The sequence below is a fragment of the Chinchilla lanigera genome, unplaced genomic scaffold, assembly GCF_000276665.1.
Source record: "Chinchilla lanigera isolate Chin_1 unplaced genomic scaffold, ChiLan1.0 scaffold00059, whole genome shotgun sequence".
NCBI lineage: Eukaryota > Metazoa > Chordata > Mammalia > Rodentia > Chinchillidae > Chinchilla > Chinchilla lanigera.
Genome location: NW_004955460.1, coordinates 13199871 through 13226573, shown reverse-complemented (window position 1 = coordinate 13226573; position 26703 = coordinate 13199871). Strand labels below are relative to the sequence as shown.

Genomic DNA, 26703 nt, shown 5'->3' with positions numbered 1-26703 from the left:
GGAGCCGCGCGCATGCTCGTTCTAGGGCCGCGGCAGGTCTACGCGAATAGCCGCCCGGACCGCCGCCGCCAGCGTCCTGTGCGCCTGCGCAGACAGGCTGACCCTGGACGCTGATGGCCTGCTTTATTACCCGTCGCTCTGAGAACTCGGCTCTGGTAATATTTCCGTTTTCCAGAGAAGGACTCTCAAAACCCGGAGGGAATGGTGTCCCAGAGAGCCCCAGCTCCTAATGGTGGTCGGGGACTTATGCCTGGATTACTGAGACTTCCAAGCATTGGACATTCCCGCCATCTGTTCTCCATTGTAGGATTCTCACGTTGGGATCCTCCTCAAGTTAAGGGTCTGAAACTGCATCTTACCCTTGACCGGATAGGGTCCCACTGAAGCAGAAAACTGCAAGACGTCTCCGTCTCCGACAGAATCGACACGACACGGAGTTTTAGGAACAAAGAGCAGTTTATTTTGCCTGCGTCTCTACAGGGGACTAGTGTCCTTCTGAGAGGGGAGAACAAAGCCCTATTTCCATTCTTATATTGTTACTATCCTACGGGGAAATTTTTCATTGGAAATCAGTACGAAGTGAGATTAGAGAAGCAAAGCAATGATTAAGGGGGTGTTTTTGTTTTGGTTTTGGTACAGGAATGGAACTCAGGGCTTCATGCTTTCCAGGCAGGTGCTGTGCTACTGCTGAGCTATATCCCCGCGCATTAAGGGGAATTAACAATGATTAAAGGGCAGGAAGTTTACATCACTGATATGCACCACTGATATTACCTTTTACAGAGCCGGGGTCAGTTTCCCCAGGAGCTTAGCTGCACACTAACCCACATTTTCCAGTTTCACCTTAGGAGGTGGTCTACTCTCTTAGGACCACTTCTCTGCACCTTCTTCCCTCCCCTTTCAGATCTTACCTGAACTGGTCTCCACCCTGCCAAGGACCTTGCAGGGCTGATCTTCCAGCCCCTTTCTAAAGCCTTTCTCTGACACTCACACATTAGAAGTTTGTATTTACGTGTCTGTCTTCCAGGGTTAGAGTCACTACTCTCCCTCCACTCCAGTGCCTGCCATCCCCTTCCCCAATACATCAAGCTCATTCTCACTCGAAGCCTTTTACCGTCCTGCCCCTCTTCCAGGGACATTCCTCCTGCAGGCATTTCCACCTTTTCATTCAGGCCTCAGCTCGTATCCCTACCTCAAAGGCTTTCCCCGACCACCTTATTGAAAATGCACACCCAGGTCCTGTTCCTTACAAGGCTTTAATTTTCTTTATATGTGTAAGTTACATGAGCATAGACACATTGCCCACTTGTTTGCTGCAGTGTATGTAATATAATACACATTATAGGCACTTGCTCAATACTTGATGAATGAATAGCCTTATTAAACAAATGTCAAAAGTAGTTGGAGGGACTGACAGGCAAAGAACTAGACGGAAGGTATGCGGTGTAATGGCAGAGCTTGGGATGAAGAGGGAAGTCCTGGAGCAGCCCAGGAAATGAATGCAAAATTTGTGAGGTCTGTTATACATTCTTAGGCAAGGGTATTGCATCAGATGTGTTGTAAAGTCCAGAAGTGGAGGACACTTCCCATCTGGTGAGATGTCTTGGGTGTTTTTCTGCATACAGAAGTGCATTCTTCCAAATTAAACTTTGTTTGCACCCAACTTCAGCCTCTTTGGTAAGCAAGCCATTCACTTCCTTTTCAAAATCACAGCCCCTCTACACATCAGCCTCTCCAAATGTTCTTGTCGTCGGTAAGCTACCACGTAGCATTCTGGTCTGATATGTTCTGATTATCAAAGAGTATTAATTGGACTTCTAGCCAGATGTGGTCCATTATGGATGTACACCCATAATCTCAGCTACTTGGAAGGCTGTGGCAGGAGGACCTAAAGTTCAAAAGCCTGAGCAACTTAGTTGAGGCCTTGTCTACAAATAAAAAGGGCTGGGGATGCAATTTAGCACTCCCTGGGTTCAGTCCCCAGTACAGTGTGCACATGTACGCACACACACATACAAACAACTGGGCTTCTGCCGAGTTTGTCAAGCATAGACTGAACACTGAGTAGCTAAAATTCAACTGAAAGACTAACTTTAACACATGGCTGTGGGTGAGACTTGAGCTGGTACTTGAAGTACCAGTAAGATTTGGAAAGTCAGTATGATTTTGGAAAGGTACTACATTTCAGCTAAGCCTGTTTCTTTATCTATCACGTGGATATTGAACTAATACCGATATAAAGGTAAAGAGAATTGGCTGTGGTGGTACACAGTTGTAGTCCCAGTACTGAGGAGGCTGAAGCAGGATCGCTCTAAGTTCAAGACCAGCCTGGACTACACAGTGAGTTTAAGGCCAGTCTGAACTAGATAGCAAGACTGTTTCAAAAAAAAAGTAAAGAGAAAGTAGGGTGTGGTGGCATAGGCCTGTAAACCCAGCACTCTCCTTTCTTAGCATTTCAGTTGAAATACTTTATATTTTCCTTAATAAGTCTCCAAATGAAAACTGAATTTAAAAAAGACAATAACAACAAAAACCAAGCCCTTTCTCTTTTTCTTTGTTACTCAAGTTTCTCTTAGATTTCCATTTCTGGAGTTGTATGTGGATACAAGTTTAGGAGACAACATGCCACAGCACTTAATTATTTGCCAGAAGAGAAATTTTGAGAATTTTTAGAAAGAGGAAGAAACCAGGTGTGGTGGTGCAGGCCTGTGATCCCAACACTTAGGAGGCTGAGAGGCAAAAGGATCCCCGGGAGTTTGAGGACAGCCTAAACTAAATCATGAGACCCTGTCTCAAAAAAAAAAAAAACCCAAAATAATAATAATTAAATTAAAAGCAGTATTTTGTGTAGTTCTAATCACTGCCACTATATCCTGCCATTTCCACATAACATTATCCCATTGATTGTATTAGACCTATTTTAAAACAGTATATTTTTCTATCATGTGGGTATGACATACTAAGCATATTCATTCCTTATAGTTATTAAAATATTCTAGCTATTTTAGAATATTTTAAAAAATGACTTCCAAAATAAACAGATCAAAGTATAGTACTCTAGAGAAGGTAAATGACCCATTGTAACTTTTTTTTTGAGACACGGTTTCACTATATAGTTCAAGCTAGCTTTGAACTATGTAGTCTAGGCTGGCCTCAAACTCATGTTAATCCTCCTGCTTCAGCCTCCTGAATGCTGGTATTACAAGCATGTACCACCATGCCCAGCTGTAACTTTTCTTAAATGATGGAAATATTTCATATACAGAGAAGGTGCCTGACATCTAAGGACCCACCATACACATTTAACAATGGTTAACATCCTATCGTATTTGCTTCATTATGAATTTTGGTAAAATAACAGCTCTTGGATAACCTTTGCTTGGTTTTTTAGGTTAACATCACTATTTGCAAATTATAGTAAATATTCTTCAGATTTTCTTGGCATTTCATCATATCTTAACTTTAAGAAACTGATTGTTAATCTTCTATTTTTACAATTAGATTCATGCTTTCCTCTATTTTTCCTTTAGAACTTGATTTTCTTTGATCTGAGTAAATCCTGTGCCCTAGATAAAATTAATATCCTTGATTTAGTATTTGCCTTTATTGCGTATATTGGATGGGTGGGAGCAGTTTTTGCCAGGTGATTGTTCAGGCTGGCCTTGACCTCACGGCAATCCCTCTGCCTCAGTCTCCAAAGTATACCATGACAGGAGCTCTTGTTCAGAGATCTGGATAGATGTTTTTCTAAGCATTTTTTTAAAGTTCTGAGATCTGTAGTTCTCACACCTTTAAGTAAAGTACTTTTTACATTTCAGGACATACCATATTACAGACTCATTATTGTCACAGAAACCTTATTACGTGAATAAAAACAGCTTCCTTCCTTCCCTTCTTCTTTTGACAGGTCTCACTATGTAGTCAAGGCTGACTTGAAACTCACAATCGTGCCTGAGCCTCCCGAGTGTTGAAATCACAGGAGTCTGCCACAATGTTTGGCAGTAAATGTGTTTTATATTTTCATTCTATTTTGGTAGTATAATCAAATGTAGTGTGGTGTTTGTCTAAAGACACCTTTTAAGTACTCTAGGTGAAAGCAGGTTGGACATTTTGAGTGTTATGTTTTAGTAAAGAATTATTTTTGTGTCACTGTTTAAAAGAATTACCACTATGTTATGCTGCAACTTGTTCTTTAAATTTCAGACTGAAAAGCAGGAGTTACTGCAAATCTGGAGGAGAAACACATACAGAACCTACAGTACAAGATTCCACAGTACAAGGGTAAACCCAGACCGGAATACTAGCTGGTGCTTGGGTTCCACGAAAATTCTCCATCTGGCCACTAGAGGAAGAAAGCACACAGAAAAAAAAAAACCAAGAGCAGCCCCAATCCAATCACCATTCATTCATCAAACCTCAGAGAGGCTCCTGCCAGTACTAATTCACTGCCAGCTTTTCAGGTAGCTGTCTGGAAGGAGAGAGATGTGAGGGTGGGGTGGGTGGCTCAGGAAAAGTGAGTGTTGGTGGTGATTAATGTGTGTCAAGCTCTGGGTTGTTGAGCTTCATCAACAGGAGCTCATTTAAGTCTCATAAATACCTGCAGACGCAGTTTCTTTGTATCACTGAGGGGACTTGAAGCACATATCAAACCCAAGGCCAAGCAGCTGCACGTGCAGCAGCCAGGATGTAACACAAGTCCGAGCCCAAAGCTTGTACACTTCTCTAAGGGTTCCTATCATACAGCACTCTTGATTTCTATCAAAACTCTGTATCTACTCCTCTTGACCAGTGAAGAAATAGAAAACTTGACTCACACACTGACTGAGCCAGATAAGAATGCATCAGTGTCTGTAAAGGTCAACAGCTTTCAGCTTTCACAGTCATCACAGGGCAGATTTGTGGACTTTCTTTTGTTACTACTAGGGTTTGAACCCAGGGCTCTCACTGAGCTACAGCCCCAGCCCTTTTCTTTATTTATATTTTTAGACAAGACATCTCTAAATTGGTGAGCTGCCTAGTCTGTGCTCAAATTTAATGACCCTCCTGCTTCAGCCTCCCAGAGTGCTGGGATTATAGGCATGTACCACCATGCCCAGATTTAACAATTAGAAATTGTTTTAGAAATTCACACACACAGACTAGGGGTATATAGTGTACTGGGAGAGCACTTGCCTAGCATGCACAAGACCCGGGTTCAACACCCAGCACCACACACTGACGCACGCACACACACAAAAACACCTTACTGAAAATATTAATTACCTGATAACCTTTATTAAGTAAAAGTAACCATGAAACAGTGCTTCATAAGGCAAGGCAAGGCCTTTGCTTCCTATGTGTGAGGACGCTGCCCAGTCCCAACTCCATGTCAGGCATCCTCCTTAGCAAGATGTCATCCTGGCTGACCACAAAAAGGTGATTAACATCTTAGCCAATCTTATTCTTACTTGACCAGAATGACTACAGAAGGCTTTGACATGCTGAGGTTCCAGATCTTTGTTCTGTGCATTGTGCTCTGCAGTGAGGGACACCAGCTTGGATCTGTTTACATGAGGAAAGACAGGTTAAGTCCCACCCCTACCCCACCTCACCCCACCCCCACGCTGGGCAGCAAGCAGCCTGCTTGGCTTTCCTGCTTGACTTACTGCGACTGATTTCCCCATCCTTCCTCCAAACTCCCACAATTGTCCAAGGAAGATGAAAACAAGTCAAAGAAACTAAACCACGCCTAGTATGGTGGAATGAAAAGTACTCTGATACATAAAGCAAAAACATGAAGAAGGGAAAAATAAAATGTGGGCAAGAAGAAAAGTTAAACTATGTAGTTGTACTGCCAATTTAAGAGTTAAAACCCACACTAAATAGAAATGTAACTCATCCAGCTCCCCTGCTCCACAAGACTTTCTTTTTTTTTTTTTGGTTTTTCTCCGGTACCGGGAACCGAACTCACGACCTTGTGCTTGCCAGGCAGGTGCTTTTTGCCGCTGAGCTAAATCCCCAGCCCCTCCACAAGACTTTCTAATGCAGGAAACAGAAATACTACATCCTCCTTGTATTAAGTACTGTTAGTATTAAATACTTTCATGTTTGTGGTGAATCACATAAAAACAAACTCATATACTTTTGCATAAATCAAAAAATGCAGCAAATCAATATAATGGCAAAATCAGGATGAAAAGCTCTACTATTTCCACAAAACAAAAGTTTAGATTAAGTGGACTTTAAATGTCTGCAGCCCTATAGAGCTTTTGTTGCTAAATGAAAAACAAAACAAAAATCTTCCCAGCATAAGATGTTCAGAAGCCTAATTCATAAAAAAACCAATTTATTCCATTTAATAAAATGTTTATTTAGGATGGTAACACAAGATAAGTCATGCAAGAGCTCAATAAAAAAAAGAGAATATAAGAAATAGTAATTGCTGCTGCCAATTAAAAAAAAATTGTAAATCATCTTACCACCCAAAAGTGATAGATAAAACCGTGTGAATCTACGTATGGACATGGTTGGAGTTCATCTTTTGCAATTGCAAGTTAAAGTCACAGGTGACTATTTGTGTTCCATTCCTCAGCGGAGCAGTCTTCTATCCAAAATAATCATTACCGTCCCTCCCACTAAACACTCACATGGCAAGCAGCCCACAATTCCTGCCCAGGAATTCTTCAGCATCCTTGGGACTGTCTCAAACTGACACTTCTCAGCGGGGGAGGAAGGCAGGCACCTTTAGTGACTTAGTTGACAGCCCATCTACACTCAAAACCTTAACATTTTGGTAATGAAAACCGTAAGATTTACAAGTCGTCTTCACTAACCTTAAATGTAGTGTTGTGATGTCCAAGGCAAGATTTCCATGGCAGGTGGGAATTTGGACAGATATAAAAATTGAACATAGTGTCTCAGATATCAAACAAATATAACTCATATTTTGGCAAAAAATAAATATAGTGGAATGCAAGTTTGATAGATGTCAGAATATATAATCTACCAACTGTCAAGGAGTACAATTTCATTGCAGACACAAAGAATCAACAATTTCAAAGAATTTTTAAAATAAAAAAGTTTGCACTTATTCCTCACAAAATTGTCACTTTTGGAACTATTCCAATTAAGCTACACACTGGATTTATTAATACAGCATTAAGTTTCTTTGTGTAAAAAAATCTTTGTACATAGTAATAAAAAAGATAAGGCAAGATGCATTAAACAGAAACCTTGTGTTCTTTTCCTCTGTTCTTATACAGCCACTGATGACGATCTGCAACAAAAGAGTTAAGTTTCTGATTTTCTGCATCAAGCATCTCATGCCTTTGCTGTGGTAAGAATTCTGTCCGAGCACCCTGAAGGACAGAGGCTGCTGATGGTCTTTGGCACTTATGCTGGCAAACTGAGCTTCTTTCCTTTGAGTACTGGAATTTAAAAAAAAAAAAAGAAACAAAAGATTACTAATGTTGACAAGTATACAGCTTCCTTCTCTCTGTTCTCAGAACTCCAGCGTACACAAGACTGTACCCAGTAAAGTATGAATAAGGTGTTGCACTTAAAAAATGCAAACCTGATGGTGGCCGTGGTGGTGCACACCTGTGATCCCAGCACTGCCTGAAAGGGTGAGGCAGGTAGGTCACAATTTTAAGTCTAGTCTGGGTAACTTAGTGAGACCCTGTCTCAAAATTAAAAAAAAACAAAAAAACCCAGGGCTGCCAATGTAGCTCAATCAACGTGGATGTGGTTCAGTCCCCAGTAACACCACCACCAAAAAAAAAAAATTGAAAACACCACCAAATTCATAGCACCCTCACTGTTATAATTTCTCCCTAACTAATATATATTAAATATGACTTACGGAGGGGTATCTTGGATATTTAAAAAACATGTAAGATATGTATGTCCTTTTACCAACAAGTCCAGCATTAGGGATGTAACTACGTACCAGAGATTCTTACCCTGGGCTCTCTAGTTGGGCTTCAGATGCTTTTGAATTCTCTCTACTTATACATATGAATTTGTGTGCATGGAATATATTTGGATTTTTTCTTAGCAAGGATTACAGTTTTTTCATGGGATATCTGTAAAGTCCACGTCATATATTTATGCAAATGTAAATTTATATATAGATATATATACATACACACATATACAATACAGATTGATTTAAACACTGAATTTTGTTTCTTTTTTTTTTTTTTGGTACTGGGAATCGAACTTAAGACCTTGTGCTTGCCAGGCAGGTGCTGTGCCACTGAGCTATATCCCCAGCTCCTTAAACACTGAATTTTGGCAGGGGGGGGGGGTGCGTGTTTGAAAGAGGGTCTTGTTTTGTTGTTCAGGCTGGTCTCAAACTAGTAGAGATCCTTCTGCCTCAGCCTTCTGAGTGCTGGGATCACAGGCGTGAGCTACTACACCTGGTAAACACCTAACTTTTTTTTTTTTTTTTGGTACTAGGAATCGAACTCAGCGCCTCACACTTGCCAGGCAGGCTCTGTGCCCCTGAGCTACATCCCCAGCAGCCCAAGCACTGGGTTTTAACAGCAGCAGTTCAGTAACCCGGAACACCTAAAAACTGGGGCTGGGTGAAGAAACTGTAGTGTGGATGATATATAATGACTCACTGGCTTTTTAAAATTTTATTCCTCATTAATGGGGATTGAACCTAGGTCGTTCCCACTGAGCTACATACACAGCCCTTTTTCTATCTTTTATTTTGAACAGTGCCTTGCTAAATTGCCTAGGCTGGGATTGAACTTGCAATCTTCCTGCTTTAGCTTCCCATAGTGCTGAGATTATAGGCCTGTGCCACCATGTTCAGCTAATTTCTATTTACTGACATGAAAAACTGCATGGGAAACAAAACAGATTACAGAAAATCACATACAGTTTAAATCATGTACCTGTATTCACACAGATATAGCTGGCATTATGTTTACTAATACATTAACAGTGGTTATCTCTGGGTGACAGGATCTCAGATGACTGACTGAAATAATTAGATATGACTGAAACCTGTATAATGAAACATGTCATTTTTGGAAAACAAAAATGTTTTTATATGAAAGAAGACTGAAAATTCTGATATGGAATTTGGGGGGTGGGGATAACTGGAAATTAAACTCAGAACCTTGCACTTGCCAGGCAGGAGCTGTGCTGCTGAGCTGTATCCCTGGCCCCTGATATGGAATTTTATTTGACCGTCATACAGTTACTTTTCTGAAGCCAGTTCTGCTCTGTGGGACCATGCCAAATGAGCAGAGTGTTGGGCACAGGAACTGAGCAAGCAAGTTCCTCACAGAGCCCAGGACTACACAAACAGGCAGGCCAGCCCTGAGGTACCTTTTGTAATGTACAAGTAGAAGAAGTCACAGTATAGGATGGTCTGGACCACTCCGGCCACCACAGCAATGAGGTCGAAGAAGCCCTCGAAGTAAAAGCGCCAGATCCAGTTGACAAGATACAAAGCACGGTAGAGACCCAGGAAGAACAGGTAATGGGTGGTGATGGTCTCAGCCTCGCCAGTCTTGCTGATCATGAAGAGCTGTGGAAGGATGGCCACTGACTCAAGGTAGATGGAAAAGGTCCATAAAATCTGGAAGACAAATGGCAAGCTCCCATCAGGAGCCAGTGCCCACAGTGAGTTCGAGAAATACATTTACTTCACTGCAGAACAGCCTAACAGGTGTGGAAGTATTTTCATTACTTCGTCTAACCTTTCTTCTCCTGTATGATTTTTTGCTTTCTTTCCTTCCCTCTTTCCATTTTTCTCCATTACTGGCGACTGAACTGAGGGAGTATTGAACTATATCCCCAGCCCTTTTAATTAATTAATTAATTTTTCGAGGTACTGGGGATTGCACTGAACTACATTCAGAACCCCTTTTTGTTTTGAGACAGGGTCTCACTAAGTTGCTATCTTGCCAGGCTGGGTACAAACTAGCCAGGCATGGTTGAACACACCTGTAACTGCAGCATTCAGGAGGCTGAGGCATGAGGATTGCTGCAAGTTTGAGGACAACCTGAACTACATAGCAAGACCCTGTCTCAAAAAAACTAAAACAAAAACATACTTGTTATCTTCCTTCCTCAGCCTCCTGAGCAGCTGGGATTATAGGTGTATATCAAACCTAGCCACCATAAAATTTTCTGGGAATTTCCAATATGTGATGTTCCTCCTAGATACGCTTATCCCACTATAGTCCTGAATCAACCCTGCTTTCTGCCAGAATTAACAATACTATATTGCTAGCATCCATATTTGGAATTTTGATCTTTTCCAGGGTAGTGACATGCATTACGATATTCTTACAATGCTGGACAGAGCAGTAAGCTCCCAGAGCCCAGGTGGCCTGAGGAAAACAAACAATATTCTAAAGCTGGGGTATCTGGTAGGTTAGGTGCATTAAACACTTTTTAAACTTGCAATATTTTCAACTTACAATGAGTTTATCAGGATGTAACTCTATCATAAGTCAAGAAGCATCTGCATTTTTTCTTACTCTTTAAGCTTTTTGGTGTGGTTTAAACAAAAGGGGTCAGAAGTCAGAGCTGTAATTATGCAAACTCTCTGCCCAGCATGGCACTTTATTCATGCTGAAGACTGACTTGTAAATAGTCTAGGCACTCCTCACAGACAACCAAGAACAGTGCAGTAACTTAATAACCCCCCATGCTAAGTGGCACCTCTTCACCAGGGATAAAAAGCAGGCCGCTTAGGAACAGGTCACCTCATGGTATGGTGCCAGGGACACTATAAAGCACTGTTCCAAAGGATGAGAAGTATAGCAGTGCTGCTTACAAGATGTGCAGACACAGTATTCATATGCGACAGTGGTACACGGAGAGGAAGCAAAAGCGGACCGGAGTGGGGAAGAGGACAACAGGCAGAGTTCTAGCTTTGGTACCACAGAAGTTAGGACAATAAAATACTGTTTTGACTCTATATTCGCAAGGAACATCAGGGATAAGCTGTCAGCAGATACCCAAACACTTGGGTGCTATGATTCCTATCTATGATTTATTTTACCAAATAATGCATGTTCCACCAGAAGTTTGCCAAACTGGAAAACAGAAACTAAAAAACTCCACAAAAACCTACATTATCTGCAAATAGGTCTCATCTATGGAACCAGACATAACTGCTAAGTCCCCTCTTAACTAACCTCAAGAGGAGAGAAATCGTGATTGACTAGAAATGAGAGGCCTCCCACAGGGACCACCAGAAACTCCACTCTGAAGGTATCATGATTTCCGTCATAAGTTGCCTTAAATTTCATGTAGATCAGATACACTGTGGCATAGGAGCAGGCAATGTAGATAAGCTGAAAACAAAAGAAACGTACCAGGTTGTCAATATGCTGCAATTGTTCCAACACTCTCCTTTCTGTATCACCTATATATATAATTTTCCTTTTTTAAAGTTTAAGCACAATTGATTTTTGGTGGGTATATGGTTCTATGTCATGTAACCACCGCAATGAGGACACAGAATAGTTCCATTATGCCCAAAATTCCTCCACACTACCTCTTTGTAGTCAAGCCTCCCTCAGCCTTCACCTCTGGTCATCACTGGTGTGTTCTGTCCCCAGTTGTGCTCTTTCTAGAATGTCATATAAATGAAGTCATACAATATATTACCTTTGCCTCTTTCAGTCAGGGACAACTAGTCACATATGCATTAATAGTTTGTTCATTTTTATTGCACTACACCAGTTGCTTACTCACACACCAGTTAAAGGACTGGTGAATTGTTTCCAGTTTGGGGTTATGGTGGATAAAGCTGTTCATAAACATTTTTACAGGCTTTTGTATGAATTTAAGTTGTCACTTCTCAAGTCTACATCTAGGAATGGGTTTACTGAGTCAAATGTTGAGTTTAACTTTGTAGGAAACTGCCAAAGAAATGTATTTTTGATCTCATTTTAAACAAGTATATACCAGCTTAAGAAAAAAATACGAAGTTTAATGTAGTTCAAACCCAACAGACTTCTTCTAGCATGATGCTATTTCTTGCACAGCATTTTTGTAAAGGTAAGATAAACAATATAACTCATGTTAAACTTTGCCATGAATGTTTTTACTTAAATTGTGTTACTTTAACACTGAACATAAGCCGGGTGTGGTGGTGCACACCTGTAATCCCAACACTTGGGGGGCTGAGGAAGGAGGATCGTTGCAAGTTCTAGGCCAATCTGGGCTACAAAGTGAGCTCAAGGCCAGTCTGAACTACATAGCGAGAGCATGTCTCAAAAAAGACAAAAAATAAAAAAAAAATAAAAAACCACAACAAAAAAACACTGAACATTCAGACTGTTACAAAATTTTATTTCATAACCAAAGCAAAACCTAAAGTTAGCAATAATTTGTAAACTACTACTCCCTCCAAGAGACCAATTTTGTGTGCACAGAAGCATAGCTACTCAGTTCATAGTTAAGGTATGTATTCTTTCACCTTCAAAAGGTTAGCCTGGGCAGGCCTGTAATCCCAAATTCGGGAGGCTGAGGCAGGAGGATCACTGGGAGTTCAAGGCCAGCTTGGGCTACATAGAGTTCAAGGCCAGGGGGCTGGGGATATAGCTCAGTGGCATAAGCACCTGCCTAGCAAGCGCAAGTTCCTGAGTTCGATCCCCAGTACCACAAAAAAAAAAAAAAAAAAAAAAAAAAGTCAAGGCCCGCCCGCGCCAACCCTGGGGGCCTTTTCCCAAAAAAAAAAAAAAAAAAAAAGGTCAAACATAATCTCATTATCTGCCCAGGCTGAGATTCTGAAATTATATCAATTTTCAAATTACAGAAATTTAGTCCCAAGAATCAAATAGGTTTCAATCATGAAGAGACAACTGCGATAGGAACCACACAGCCTAGTACTACTTCTCCTTAGGAAATATAATTTGAGAGAGTTAATTTGGAAAAACACTTAAGCAAACAACTTAAATGGAAAATGGGAGCAATCATCAAACCCTCATATGCTTAAAAAGAAAACCCACAAAGACACTAAACATTATCTGGTATGTCATTATGCAGTTACATATGCAAATAAACAGTCAAAATGGTATTAAAATTGTTAGTTGTAATTACACACATGCATAACCAAAGTATACATATATATGTACCTCAGCATATATGTACCTCTGGAACCAGCTGAGGTTCATGGCAGTTGAGGGGGTTCATGGTAGCTGGGGGGCTTCTTAGGCTCAGCCTACAGCTAGCAATATTCAATCCAAGGCCTTAGCAGCAGCTAGGGAAAGACAGTTGCTTGTCTCCCCACAGCACTTGGCAGTTAAAGCAAGAAGATGTGAGCAGATACAACTTGGCTGTCACTCTGCTAACCTTTAGGACATGATGCTTAAAAACTACATCCAGGAAAGCAAGGAGTCCTCTAAGAGCTGGGACTCCTGACAGGACAGGAGGGAATTCTGGTTCACAAGCCTTAAATGCCTGGAGTTTAACTTGCTCAGACAGCAGGCATTGCAGCTAGCCATTTAAACACAGCTAATTATTTCCCACCATTAAGTACTGAAGAATGGAATGATTACAGGTAACTCAAGTTTGTTTCTGAAGACCACAGACTCAAATATTGCTTCGTCTACTTTAATCTGTGCTTATGACAATGCTTTTGAATGGGGGGGAGATGACAACTGTTTAAATGTCACACCAATAGGCTTTAGTTTATACTACTTTATTAAATACTGCTTCCCAGGCCAAGGATGTAGTTCAGAGACACAGTGCCTGCCTTGCAAGCACAAGGCCCTGAATTTGATTTCCGGTACCAAAAAAAAAAAATTACTTTCCATAACCAAGTACTTAGGACTGGCACCAGACACTCAGAATGTGTAGAATGAAGAAGCCAGACTTCTACTGTACATCCTGAGACTCTACTTTCCCCCACAGCACCTATCACAACTTGCAGTCCTTTATACAGGGTTGTGATGATCTATCCGCTCCTTCCCCCACCAGATTGTGAGACCTTGCTCATTTCTTCTGCCACACATTCAGTCCCCAGCTCTGTAGATGTTCACAGCAGGTGTTCAACAACTATAGGAAAGGACGGAAGCTCACTTAGTCCAATGCGTCCCCAAGTATGAAGCAGGTACCCCTGGTGGTATATAAAAGGTAACTACTACATAAACATTTTTGTACTTTAATAGGCATTTGCTTTAATGTCAGGAGAAAGACAAAGGTATCATGGATAGCCATGCCTAGGATAAGTGAAAATATATTATTAAGTAAATTATCACACAGATGTTATTTAAGGGCCAGGGACACAGCACCTGTCTCGCAAGCACAAGGCCCTGAGTTTGATTCTTGGTACCAAAAAAAAAAATTATTTAAGCATGACAAAAGCAATAATGGTGGCATACATGGCAAAAGTTTAAGAAAAATGAAGTGAAAAAAAGGGGAAGCCTATACACCATGCCTCACACAGCAACAAAATGAGAAACTGGAGCCAGGAGTCCTGGTTCTAATCCCTCATTATGTACTGACTTGCTGGATTTCTCTGGGAAATGTGTAATTTCCCAACTCTTGGAAATTTAACAGCCATCCCTCTTTCTTTATAGGGTTATCAAAAGCTTTAAGAGATTTAAATGTAAAATCTCTAAGTTCAGAGTACTTTAATTAAATACTGTCCAAAGCAGAAAAAGTGTGCCCAGTGATACCTGTTATATAGTTATACATACAAGGTGGTCTGAAAGTTTTTAAGAGCAGCACATTTAGATATAATTCTTAGAAATTTTAAATTAAAAAACACACACAGCTGACATAAGTTTCCATGGGTCTGTGTATCATAGACAAATTATACTCTACTGGATAACATACCATACCTTCATAGATGTATTATATAATGAAATAAATGAAGTAAAAAGATCCAGATAACGAGTTGTGAAGACCAGTGCAAAGAGAAGCTGGCTTTTCCCGGAAATACCTAAAGAAATAAAAGCAAAGTGTTAAAACAGTCCTGGAGAACCAGGCGTAGTAGCGCACACCTGTAATCGCAGCACTCAGGAAGCTGAAGCAGAAGAGGAGGATTGCTGTGAGTCTGAGACCAGCTAGTTCAAGGCTGGTCTGTACTACACACCAAGACCTTGTCTAGGAAAAAGGAAGGGACAAAGGGGACGGTGGGGGGGGGGGGGGGCGGGGAGAGAGAGAGACTGAGAGAGACAGAGACAGAGAGAGGAAGGAAGGAAGCAAGGTTGGTTGGTAGGTAGGTAGGTAGGTTGGTCCTGGGGAGCTTTCTGACTCCTGAAGACACTGCAAGAAGTGCAGGTGGGGAAAGTGACATATGAAGTCAAAGACTTGGGACTACTAAAAGTAAACAAGAGCAGTTTCAGTGTTTTCTTCCCTTTAACAGTAGTAAAAGTGCTTCTTTAGGGAGGTTCTGCCAACTTTTGTCTATGATGGGTGCCTCCAGGAAAATGATTCCCTTAAGCTACCACTAACATATCAGGATGTGCACCCTTTAAATGAACATTATTGTTTCTCAACTATGTCACCTTGGGTAGGAAAGTATTTTTTTCAATACACGTGCTGTTATTTAGTACTATAATTTGTCATTACCTTCAGATCTTTCCATTTGAAAACAAAACTTTAAAAGTTGTAAAACTTTTGAGGATGGAGTTGAGATCAACTCTGATTAGAAGATAAGGAATCAGGTAAGGACACTGCTTCAGGTAAGTCTGAGCAGAAACTCCCCTTCCCTTGGAATAATGGCATGGCCTCCCAACGTGGTCACTTTGCTGAGAACAGCATTTATTCAGATATATTAAGAACTTTTAAAACTATTTCTGAGATTCATCACACAACCAACTTCCTATTTGTATTAAAATGTTGCTGGATGCTACAGCAACACAAGGGCAGGAAACTCCAACTACAGCCAATCTTCAAAGGCAGCTGTTCAACCCTGACATACCTCCAACCACCAACTCACCTCCAGAGCAGCACATTCACACTCAGCTGGGGGAGACTAGGTGGTCAGAGCTTAGTCAGAGCGTGCTCAGGGCTTCTTTGACATTTACATTTGGCTCAGTGTTTTTGTAGGTGTAAACTGATGTTTTTTATTTTTATTTTTTTGTCTTTTTGAGAAAGGATCTTGCTATGCAGTTCAGGCTGGCCCTGAGCTCACTTTGTAGCCCAGGTTGATCTCGAACTCACAATGATCCTCCTGCCTCAGCCTCCCAAGTGCTGGGATTACAGGCGGTGCCACCATGCCCGGCTTGAATTGATGTTGGAGACTGAGCGACTTCTTTATGGAAGTTGAGAGCTGACAAGACACCAGAACCTACCCACTCTTGTCTACAATGCAAACTTCAATTACTCCCTCCCTCTTTCTCTCTCTCTCTCTCTCTCTCTCTCTCTCTCTCTCTCTCTCTCTCTATATATATATATATATATATATGCATATTTCTCAAAAATAAGTTTATTTATTTATTTTTGAGGCAGGATCTGCTATGTAGCCCACGCTGAGCTCAAACTTATGGTGATCCTCTTGCCTCAGCCTCCTGAGTTCCAGGACTGTAAGTATGCACTACCAAACCCAACTTAGCAATTACAATTTTAGTAAGCACGTATTTAACAAAAAATTCACTACACCCAAGTCATTCACAACACTCCTGTGGAATATGAAAATCACATTTTCTTCTTTTTTTTTTGTTTTTTTGAAACAGGGTCTCACTATGAAGTTCCTGCTAGCCTGAACTCACTAAACAGCCTAGGCTGGCCCTGAACCTGCAGCCCTGCCTCAGCCCCCCAAATGCTGGGATTATAGGCATGCACCACCATGCCTGGCCAATCACATTGGTCTTCAATGACATTTTATAATCATTTTTGTGGCTGGCTGAAATTAAGATCCTGGATGTGTGAATGTTACTTTCTAAGTATAAATAATTACAGTTCCAGCCTATTCACACGAACAAAAAGACCCACTTAAATAGAAAGTAAGAAAAAACTGAATCTATCCTTCTAAATTCACCAACAGAAACCAATTTCAAGGGCCAAAGGAGGGGATCTGGGCGGCACACCTTCTCTGTTCAGTCTTCTCAGTAATGAAGATCTTTTTTTCCTACAAGAAATCAATGTCCCAAAGAAAAAAAACCAATGAAGCAGATGCTAAAAGCTGGTGAGAGCCCAGACGAGGAAAGAGAGAACAGGGGAGCAGACACTTCACATACTTATTGATGCCTTGAGAGAAATTTCTAATTTATTTGCTACATGGTTCTTTCTAATATTTTAAGTAAGAATTTAGAGGATACAGATGAGTAAATTTTGCCACAAAGGAGAGCACTGGAAGTCAGACAGATTTTTGTACTTATTTTCAGTATCCCTGTACAAACCCAAAGACCTTCATATATATATATTGTTTTTAAAAAAAAATTTTTTTTTTTAAAGGCCATCGTATATTGCCTTGATCATTCCCCTTAGAATCCCTAGGTCATCTCTGAGATAGCCTCCCTCAGCTCTCAACATTCATCCAGTAGTCACACAATGGGAACTCTCCACGCCAGCTGCTGCCTTAGTTCCTCTTTCAGCCTTATAAAACTGGTGCCGGCTGCTCCCTCCTCCAAACCCCTACCTGACAGACGTCTCTAAAGGCAGGGGCCGCCCTTATTCCACATCCTGTACTGGGCTCTGCGCCTGACACACATTGCAGGGTCCAGTAAATATTCACTGAATGAATGAACACAAGGACAAAAACAAATGGAGTTCACTTTATCTTCATGTCACGGGGCAAATTTTCACTGTGTGGTATTCTGGGCTAACACTTCTAAAGAATCTCCTAGTCCTACTCTGTGTGTGTGTCTTTATGCCTGTAAATGGACAGTTGCTCTGGCTCTGCCTAACTTAATAGCAGCCAGAGGGTGAGAGAGCCCTGGGGGTGACCACAGGGCAGAGGTAAGGACAGGCAGAAGGCCCCATTGTGTAGAACCCATGCCGGAACTGGCAGGCTGGGAATGGGAGGGTGCTTACTTAGTTCTTACACTCTTCTCCCTGGCTTGGATCCAAACTAGCAAGTAGCAGCTTTTCCCTTAAAGCTGCAAAAATTCCTTTCTTCCCAGGAATGCAGAGATCCCAGCTGAAGATGGGAGGGGGAGGGGCAAGAATCACTAGGAGTCATCTGGAATCTCCCTAGTAAGCCAGAATGGCTACCTCCTTGTTTTTATTTTTGTCGATTTGACTGCAAGGGAATGCATCCAAGCCTCATGCATGCTAGGCATACGCTCTACCACTGAGCTACATCCCCATCCAGTACCTTTCCCTTTTTAAAGTAAAACACACTAAGGCTATCAGGTAACAAGCACTCAGAGAATACTCATTGCAAACATTTCAGAAACTGACGTTCCAATACCAAATTCACCCAAGATCTGTATTAAGGAGTATCACTTGCTAGTAAGTGATATTAATATCACTTAATATAAATATCATATTAAGGAAATCATTTATTAAATTTAACATCATTCTTATCTCTTCCCACGGGGATAAAGTTTATAAAAATGTACAACTATGCACTGGAATATATAGGTTAAAAGTTGCATTTCTTACATTCCTATTGGTTCACAGAACAGGTTCCTCAACCAAACATGAGATTTCAAGAATTCTTCTGTAACAGCAGAGATACAACCTAGCACTGTGGCTAGTGTGGCCACCGGGAAAGAGCACAGGGCAGCAGCTGTTCCTACCCACAGTCTCAGAACATCTGGATCTTCTCCCCTAAATCCATCACCTTCCCCTGGAATCCACAGCCAGATGGCTAAGAACCGCCATGTAACAAGGTATTTTTCCCTATCATAGAAAGTAACAGGAAAAAATGATGCTTTGGACACAGAGGGTCTGGGTGTAAGTTCACTCAGTGAGGTGCAAGGTAAGCTGGGACCCATTACATATGCCCTAGCCCACTTTCTGTATCTTTCAAATGGGGACAAATTATACAAACTTTGCTGGAAGTAGAAAAAGTGCTTTATATTAAACCAGCCAGTGCAAATGTGTGAGAAAGGACAGCTTACTACATACTGCTTTGTCATTTTTTTCACATTTCTCAAATCCATGCTAATTGTTTTATTTTTATACTCATTATTCAAAAATTTAAAGTGGGCTAAAAAATATGGAATGAAAAGTGAAAAGACCTTCCCAACAGCCCTTTCAACTCCATTTTAAACATATCTTCCTAAGCCTTTTTAGTTTTTCTTTTCCCCCAGTACTGGGGATAGAACGCAGGCCCTTCACACCAAGCTTTTTTCCCTGGCTTTTTTTTTTTATTTTTTTATTTTAAGAGGGTCTTGCTAAGTCACTAAGTTGCCCAGGCTGGGCTCAAACTCAAGATTCTCTTGCCTCAGCCTTCCAGAGTATATACTGGAATTATAGGTGCATACCACCACACCCAGCTAAAATCCCTTTTCCAGTATGTGTGTTTGTGTGTGCACTACATACATGTTTAACCCCTTAAAGTGGGGCCAAACTTGTGCTTTACAATTTACTTTTCAAACCTCAGATTCATCTTTCCCTGCTACTAATATGCCTAGCTGTGCTCATTCTTTTTTTTTTTTTTTGGTTTTTCTCCGGTACCGAGAACCGAACTCACGACCTAGCGCTTGCCAGGCAGGCACTTTTGCCGTGAGCTAAATCCCCAGCCCCTGTGCTCATTCTTTATAATGACTGCATAGTGTTCCACAGTGCAGAGATACCAAAATTTTGCACTCACTTCATTAATGGACATTTGGGTTACTTACAAATTTTGTTGTAACTTCTGTATAAACGTCTCTATTTATGTAGTTTTTGTACAGTGTATAGTGTATGTTTATGTGTAATTCTGTAATTGATTCCCTAGAATTGTTGGGACAAAAGTCATGAAGATTTTAAATTTTGATAAATATTGTCAAATTTATCCTAGAAAGGTTGTGTAAACATACATATCCATCAATATCAGATGGTAATGCCCTTTTCTCCAGACCCTTGCCTACACTGCGGATTATAAACCTCTTTTACTTTGTCCTTCTCAGTGGGCAAATAAGAGTATGTGTTGCATTCTTATATCCAAGTACCAAACTAGTAAGGCTGGGCATTCTATCATGCTCAACTGGTCTTTTATTATTCCTCTGTAAATTGCCGACTTTGTACACTTTTCTATCATGTTGTCTTCCTTTGCAGGAGGATTTTATTATGGATAGTAACCTGTCACATATGCTAAAGATTAGTTCCCAGTTTATTACCTTTACCTGCAGAGGTCGGATATACTCCTTGGAAAGTCAGAGGCAACATCTCTGGGATCTTTCTGTTTTACACCCACTAGATTTATTTTTTACTTGAGGGTCTTGCTAAATTGCCCAAACTGTCCTTGATCTCCTGATCCTCTTACCTCAAGCTCCTGAGTAGCTGGGATTACAGGCATGTTCTGCCATCCCAAGCACAATTTTATCTTTTCATACATGCCTTACTATCTCAGCTGAACTTTTCTTTTTTTTCCCTTCAGTGATGGGGATAAAACCCAGGGCCTTGCACATGCTAAGTACACATTCTACCACTGCAGCTTTCTTGAGGGCTGAAAACATGATTGCTTCCAGCTGCTGTTCTGAATTATATCTCAACATTTTGCACACAGTGGGTGGTCAATAAATGCAAGGATTACTTAAGAGACTGGCACTAAAATGCACAGAGGTGGGGCTGGGGATTTAGCTCAGCGGCACAGCACCTGCCTGGCAAGCGCAAGGTCCTGAGTTTGATCCCCGGTACTGAAAAAACAAACAAATAAACAAACAAAAAATAATAAAATAAAACAAAATGGACAGAGGCAAGAGAGAGCTGGGAACATGATGCAAAAGCATCTAGAAGTACTCAGTATAACAAAGATGAGGTGTTTTCCATTTACTTCAAAAATACAAACTATCCAATGATGTGAAACACAGGGACAGTTTGCTCCTGTCTCCTCTGGTAGGTTGAAAAGTTTACAACCTGCATAACAACACCTAGAAGGGAAGGAGAGAGACCCGGTGAGGATGGGGGTCATGGATTTCAGAAGACTCTACTAGTCCTTTAAACTCAGTAGATACCACACCATTAACAATTCTCAGCCTACTGGAAAATCTATACATAGGAAGCCCTTCATCTAAAAGCCACAGCTTGTTGTCCCAGAGTTATCCAGGCCAGAGTTTAAGGCAAAAAGAGCGACAACTTGTGCATATATGGATCAAGCTGCAATGGTAGTTCAGGAATATGGGACATTTACACATCTTTTTTTGGTACCCCGCTGCAGTGACAATGGCAGGTGCAGCCACAAGAGAATAAAGATTCAAATAAGATCAACACACAGGTTTCATTTTAAAACAGGTCTGTAAAGGTATCAGTTCTGGAATTAGACTGCCAGGAAAACAATCTCCAGTTTCTCATTAGTCTTCCTTATCCCACACCCTTAGGGAAAAAAGGACTATGGTTCTAGGCTGCAGGCATGTTCAACACAGGCACTAAAATCCTGAAGTGAACCTCAATACTAGTATTTTCAAGATAAGAAACACAATCTGGATGTACATGTCTCCTATTCCAGTTATTCGAGAAACTCTTATCAAGTTCTTACTCTTTCAAAAGCCTCTAAACAACTTTTATAATTTAGAATGGAAAAACAGTGCAGCTAGTCAAATTTATCATTTAATTCTGAATAAATGATCTTGATGATTTTGATTTTTTTAAAGACCAGGAAAAATCCTATACCAGAATGAAAATCATCCTAATTTGACAATGGTAACAGTTTAATAATCCCCAAGGAATACTTGCAAAGTACAAACTTAACTCCCCTATTTATCTCCTTTCCTTAGCATTTTAGCTGAAGAACTTTATATTTTCCTTAATGAGTCTCCAAATGGAAACAGTGAATATTAAAAAAAAAAAAAACCTCTCTTTTTCCTTGTTATATTCAAGAGTCCCCTAGAATTCTATTTTCTCCAGTTGTACCAAGTTCTCCCAAACATCTTAGTGTGGACACAAGTTTGAGAGGCAACACACTGTAATACTTAACTACCTGCCACAGGGGATGCTGAGAAATTAAAGAAAAAGACCCAGAGAGTAAACCTATAGATTAAGAAAAAAAGTAACACCTGAGCTGGGTGTGGTGGTTCACACTTGTAATCCCAGCACTGTGGGAGGCTGAGAAAGCAGGATTACAAACTGGAGTCACTAAAACTTGGCCCTGTCTCAAAATAAAAACCAAAAGGGCTAGTGCTGTGTGAAGGCCCTATGTGTGAAGGCTCAGTGTGAAGGCCCACTGGTACCACAATAAACAAGTAATAAAAACAAAAAAGGACCTAAAAACGGAGTGAAAAAAAAAAAGGACCTAAAAATGGTATCAAACATTCAAACTAAAATCCTTTAAGACAAAGCAGACATTTATTTAAAATCTGTAATTGTCAATTACTGATTTTGTTTCAATCCTGGCTCTATCACTACTTTGCTTACTTCCCTGACAATCAGTTCCTTCCTTCTCAGAATAGGGACAGCAGCACCTGCCTCATAAGGTTATTTCAAGGACTAAACTTAGCTGACTACTTAATACATAGCAAGTGCCTGAATGGTAACTATTGGCATCGCTGCAATTAAGTGACTGTCAGGGGAAATCATACATTTGCGCCTCCCCGAACTCTAAAAATTGAGATCACCTTCAAGTCAGACACACTGGTTTCAGTACACGGACTTTGTAATCCATTCTGATTGCTCAAAGGTCTTTTTTGGTTTTGCTTACTTCCTGGATCTCAACTATGTTCCAGGGAGACAGGTGAGTGAGGCCTGCAAACAGCAGAGTCAAAGATATGGTGTCACTTTAGACGTGGAGATTTTTGTATATAAACCAGCTAAATGGAATCTCTGCCACGGGAGTTCTTTAGGATTCTCACCTTTCACTATTTCTGAAAAAAATTATTATTATTATTATTTTTTTGAGACAGGGGCTATGTAGTCCACCTTGAACTTTGGTGGTCCTCCTGCCTCGGCCTCTGGAGTGCGGAGAGTACCGGCGTGTACCACCACACCCTGCTAAAATTAAGCTCTTGAATTCATCAAAAGTTATTTCACTGTGGCACAGCATCAAAAACAAGTTTAAGAAAGGGATCTTGTTGTAAGACATAATTTTAAAATTCGCAATTCTTAAGTTTTCAGGGTTAATGAAATGTAGAACCCCGCAGCTATTAAGGAGGTGGTGTATTTCACCACCTCCCAACAATGCTTGCTGGAAATGTGTGTGTACTCCTGGGGAGGGCCAGGGCCAACTCACTGGTGGCGTGTAGGCAGGAACTGCATGAGAGCTCAGCGGTACCCCCGCAGTTTTAAGAGAACCCGTTATTAGAAGAGGGCACTCACGAAGTTCTCCTCTCAAAGCACCATGAACCGCGATAAAAAACTGACTTAAAGACCTCCCACAGCCCCTCCCCGCGATCCCAGACCAGAAGATTTGGGGGAAAGATAACCACATAATTCTAAGAATAGGCCTGACACGACATCCTATAGCTCAGTCCTTGAAAGCGTAGGGTGGGCACCAGAATGACCTCCTTCCCCCAACCCCGGTCGCCCCACCTTCCCGCGTGGCCTGGTTGCCACGTCAGGCCCAGCCAGCTGCGGTCCTGCCCATCCTCCTTCCGCCAGTCTCATTGATTTGCGAGTCCCCCAGCCCGGATCTTGCCCCGAGAAGAGCCCCAGGAAAGACTGCAGGGCGTGGGGAGAGCAGACACGCCTGCAGGACTCCAGCTCCCATTGCAAACTTTTCAGACACAACACGGCCCCGCACAGTGCCCGGCCGGCGCCCTGACGGGTCAAGTTCTCCAGCGGACGGAGCGCTGAGGGGGCCCGGCGCTGCGACACCCCGGCCCGGCGCGGGAGCCCACCCGGACCCCGGCGCCCGCGCAGCCGGCTGAGGGGGGTGTGTCAGGCCCTCGCGGGCCTTGGGGCGCCAGGGTCCCCAGCATCCCAGCCTCTCGGGGCCTCTCCCGGCCGCTCACCGGCGCAGGAGCGCGTCTTCCAGATCTTTAGCAGCAGGATGACGATGGCCGCCAGGTGGGACAGGTCCCCGGTCAGCCGGAAGATGTTCATGATGGAAGCGGCGGTCGGCGCGGCGGCCCCGGGGCTCGGTAGCTCAGCAAGTAGCGGCGGCCCAAAGGAGAAGCGGCGAAGATGGCGAGAGCGGCGCGACGTGGCCGAGGGACGTGGCCGAACTGCCGTCGCGCGCGGGGCAGCCTGGGAGAGCGGGCCGCTGGGCCACGCCCTCGACCACGCCCTTTAAAGGGGACGCGCCACAGCCCTGGCGTCCCGCGCGGTAACCAAGTGGCGCTTTCAGCTGAAGACCCGGAGTCCTCGCCCACTTCCCTCTGCCCAGCTTCCGGCCTCTCCCCGGGTGCCAGCGATTTCCTTTAGTTTTTGAAGTGACACTCCCTTATGTGGATTTCCTTTTTCTTTTTTTCTCTCTTACTACTGGTCGTAAAAACGCTACATGCTTATTGTAGGAAAAAGGGGAGGAAGAAAGTACGGGATCGCATCTCTGAAGGTCGACATTGTGGGGGCCCTGGAAGATATGGTTTATGTGGGGGCCCCAAAACCTTTCCATTCCGGGCGTTGTCTTTAAGAACGAGAATGCCCTGCCGGGGGGTGGGCCCGCGCCTGAAATCGCAGCACTCTGAAGACTGGTACTGGAGAATCGCAAGTTGGAGCCCAGTCTGGGCAACTCAGTGACTTATCCAGATCCTGTGGCAACATTTAAAAAATAAAAAATAAAAAGAGGTTGAGAATGTAACTCAGTGTAAAGACCCTGGCTTCAAGCCCTAGTACTGGAATAAAATAAAATAAAAATAAAAATGCAGGGTCTGGGGGTGCAGCACAGGTGCTAAGTGAGCTACACCCTGAGCTCTTGCCTGGCACATGCATGAGGGTAGAAAGGTGAACAGTTCTACAGAATGAAAAAACAGATCACAAGAAATCACAAGCAGAATGCTACATAGTTCGCAGGTCTGGTACAAAAGAAAACTCACGGCCACTATTTCAAAAAAGAGAAGAAGAACCTTGTGCACCAGCTCAGGCCTGTAATCTCAGCTACTCTGGAGGCTGAGGCAGGAGGATCACAAGTTGGAGGTCACCCTGAGCAACACAGACCCTGTTTCAAAATTAAACTTAATTTTTAAAAAGAGCGCAGGGTATGGCTCAGAGGTAGAGCACTGGGCCTAGCATGCAAACCCATGGGCCTGAGCCCTGGTACCAAAAAAATAAAAATAAAGGGGTGGGTAGAGAGAGGTAGGGGAAATGGCGTTAAATGTTTTAAAACATAAAGCTTTTTTCTTTTGCAGTCACTCAGTTTGTAGTGTTTTTTGCTTGCTATTTAAGAAGTTAAAATTTTGGCACTTGGGAGGCTGAAGTAGGAGGATCACTGTGAGTTCAAGGCCAACCAAAACTACACAGCAAGGCCCTGTCTGAAAAAAAAAAGAGAGAGAGAGAAGAAAGAAATTAAAATTGTAAATTATGATCATGAGTTTTACTGCTTACATTGGGCAATGTCAGTTCTAAATGCAAATATCACAGCATTTAACTCAGATGATGGAATAGCTGATAGCAACATAGTCAGAGGCCACTATAGGGACAGAAGACAAACTCCTGGGCCTTTACCCTGTTACTCATTATAAACATGATTTGTGTTTTCTTCTAAGCTAGATAGGAACTTAAAAGTGGTTTTAGCTAAAAACTATGAGTCTTCACTTGGGCCTGCAAATACCCAATAGGTAACTAAAAGTAAAATACCTTTGTAAAACTCTAGGTCAAATCCCTCTAAGCTCTGCCTACAGGCACACTAGTCATTTAGTTAATGTCAGTCTAAAAGTTGGCAAAACAAGGTCTATGAGCCCTAAATTTACCAAGACTATCTCATAATCCTTCAAGACTGAGGACATTGCAATAGGAGACTTACAGCACCATTCAGCCTGTCCTCGAAGTCTTCCTAGCCCTAAACCTAGAGTCACCTTGGCTTCCAGAAGAGCCTTGAAAGACTGAGGCTGTTCCATGCAAGAGCAATCACCCCATGGGAACTGAATTGCCCATCAAGTTTTGAGGCATCATCCTGAGTTCAGCTCCAAAACCAGGACCGAGAGATCGATTGATCAGACCCCAACCAGCCACAACAGCCCATAATCTGGTCTCCATTCTTTCCTAAATGGACCATCCTGATCTTCATCACAGCATGCTCCTCCAGCGCCTTCAACTGGAGTCCTTCCCCTGTCTTCCTTTGCTTTCCTTTGCTAAGGGACTAACTTGATCTTTATTAGCTCCCTGAGCTAAAGCCCCTTATCATTTTCTCTTACTTCTCAATTAAATTCATACCGTTGCTTTAGTTTTTAATTTCCATTATCACTAAAACAAAACACACACTAGCTGGTGAAAGAAGCACACAGTTCATGTTTCCTGGCTTGTCTGTGCAGGGTGCCTGGAGCTGGCTGGAAGGGATGGACACAGGGTGGCCCCAGGAAGGTTGGAAGGAAGAGGAGGCCCACTGGGCATAGAGCAGGCAAAGCAGGCACAACTCTGGGCATAGGGTATGGATGGACCAGCGTGGATGCTCACATGGGGAGTTTGCACTTGGGTCTGATGGCTTGAGCTGGGCACAGTCCATCCCCATTCTACCCTAACCCTTGGCAGAGGGCAACCTTCAAGGATATGCAGCCCACATGCCAGGCACCTGGATCAGGGTAAGGGGAGAGATTTGTTCCTCCCGAGTTATCC

General features: G+C 42.2%; 1 protein-coding gene across 2 annotated transcripts; it reads right to left on the bottom strand.

Moving 5' to 3' along the window:
- Window positions 1-5254: 5254 nt before the first annotated feature.
- On the bottom strand, window positions 5255-24174 carry Kdelr2 (KDEL (Lys-Asp-Glu-Leu) endoplasmic reticulum protein retention receptor 2). 2 transcript variants are annotated; one of them, XM_005397890.2, is made up of 5 exons: window positions 23946-24173; window positions 14805-14905; window positions 11148-11306; window positions 9325-9577; window positions 5255-7406 (listed from the first exon to the last, which is right to left on the bottom strand). In XM_005397890.2, exons 1-5 carry the CDS (start codon window positions 24034-24036, stop codon window positions 7372-7374), a joined length of 639 nt encoding a protein of 212 aa, XP_005397947.1. In that variant the 5' UTR covers window positions 24037-24173; the 3' UTR covers window positions 5255-7371. The 2 variants fall into 2 exon arrangements, with proteins under 2 accessions (XP_005397947.1, XP_013376622.1); XM_013521168.1 differs by lacking the exon at window positions 9325-9577 and having other exon boundaries at window positions 23946-24174.
- Between the last annotated feature and the right edge of the window lie 2529 nt (window positions 24175-26703).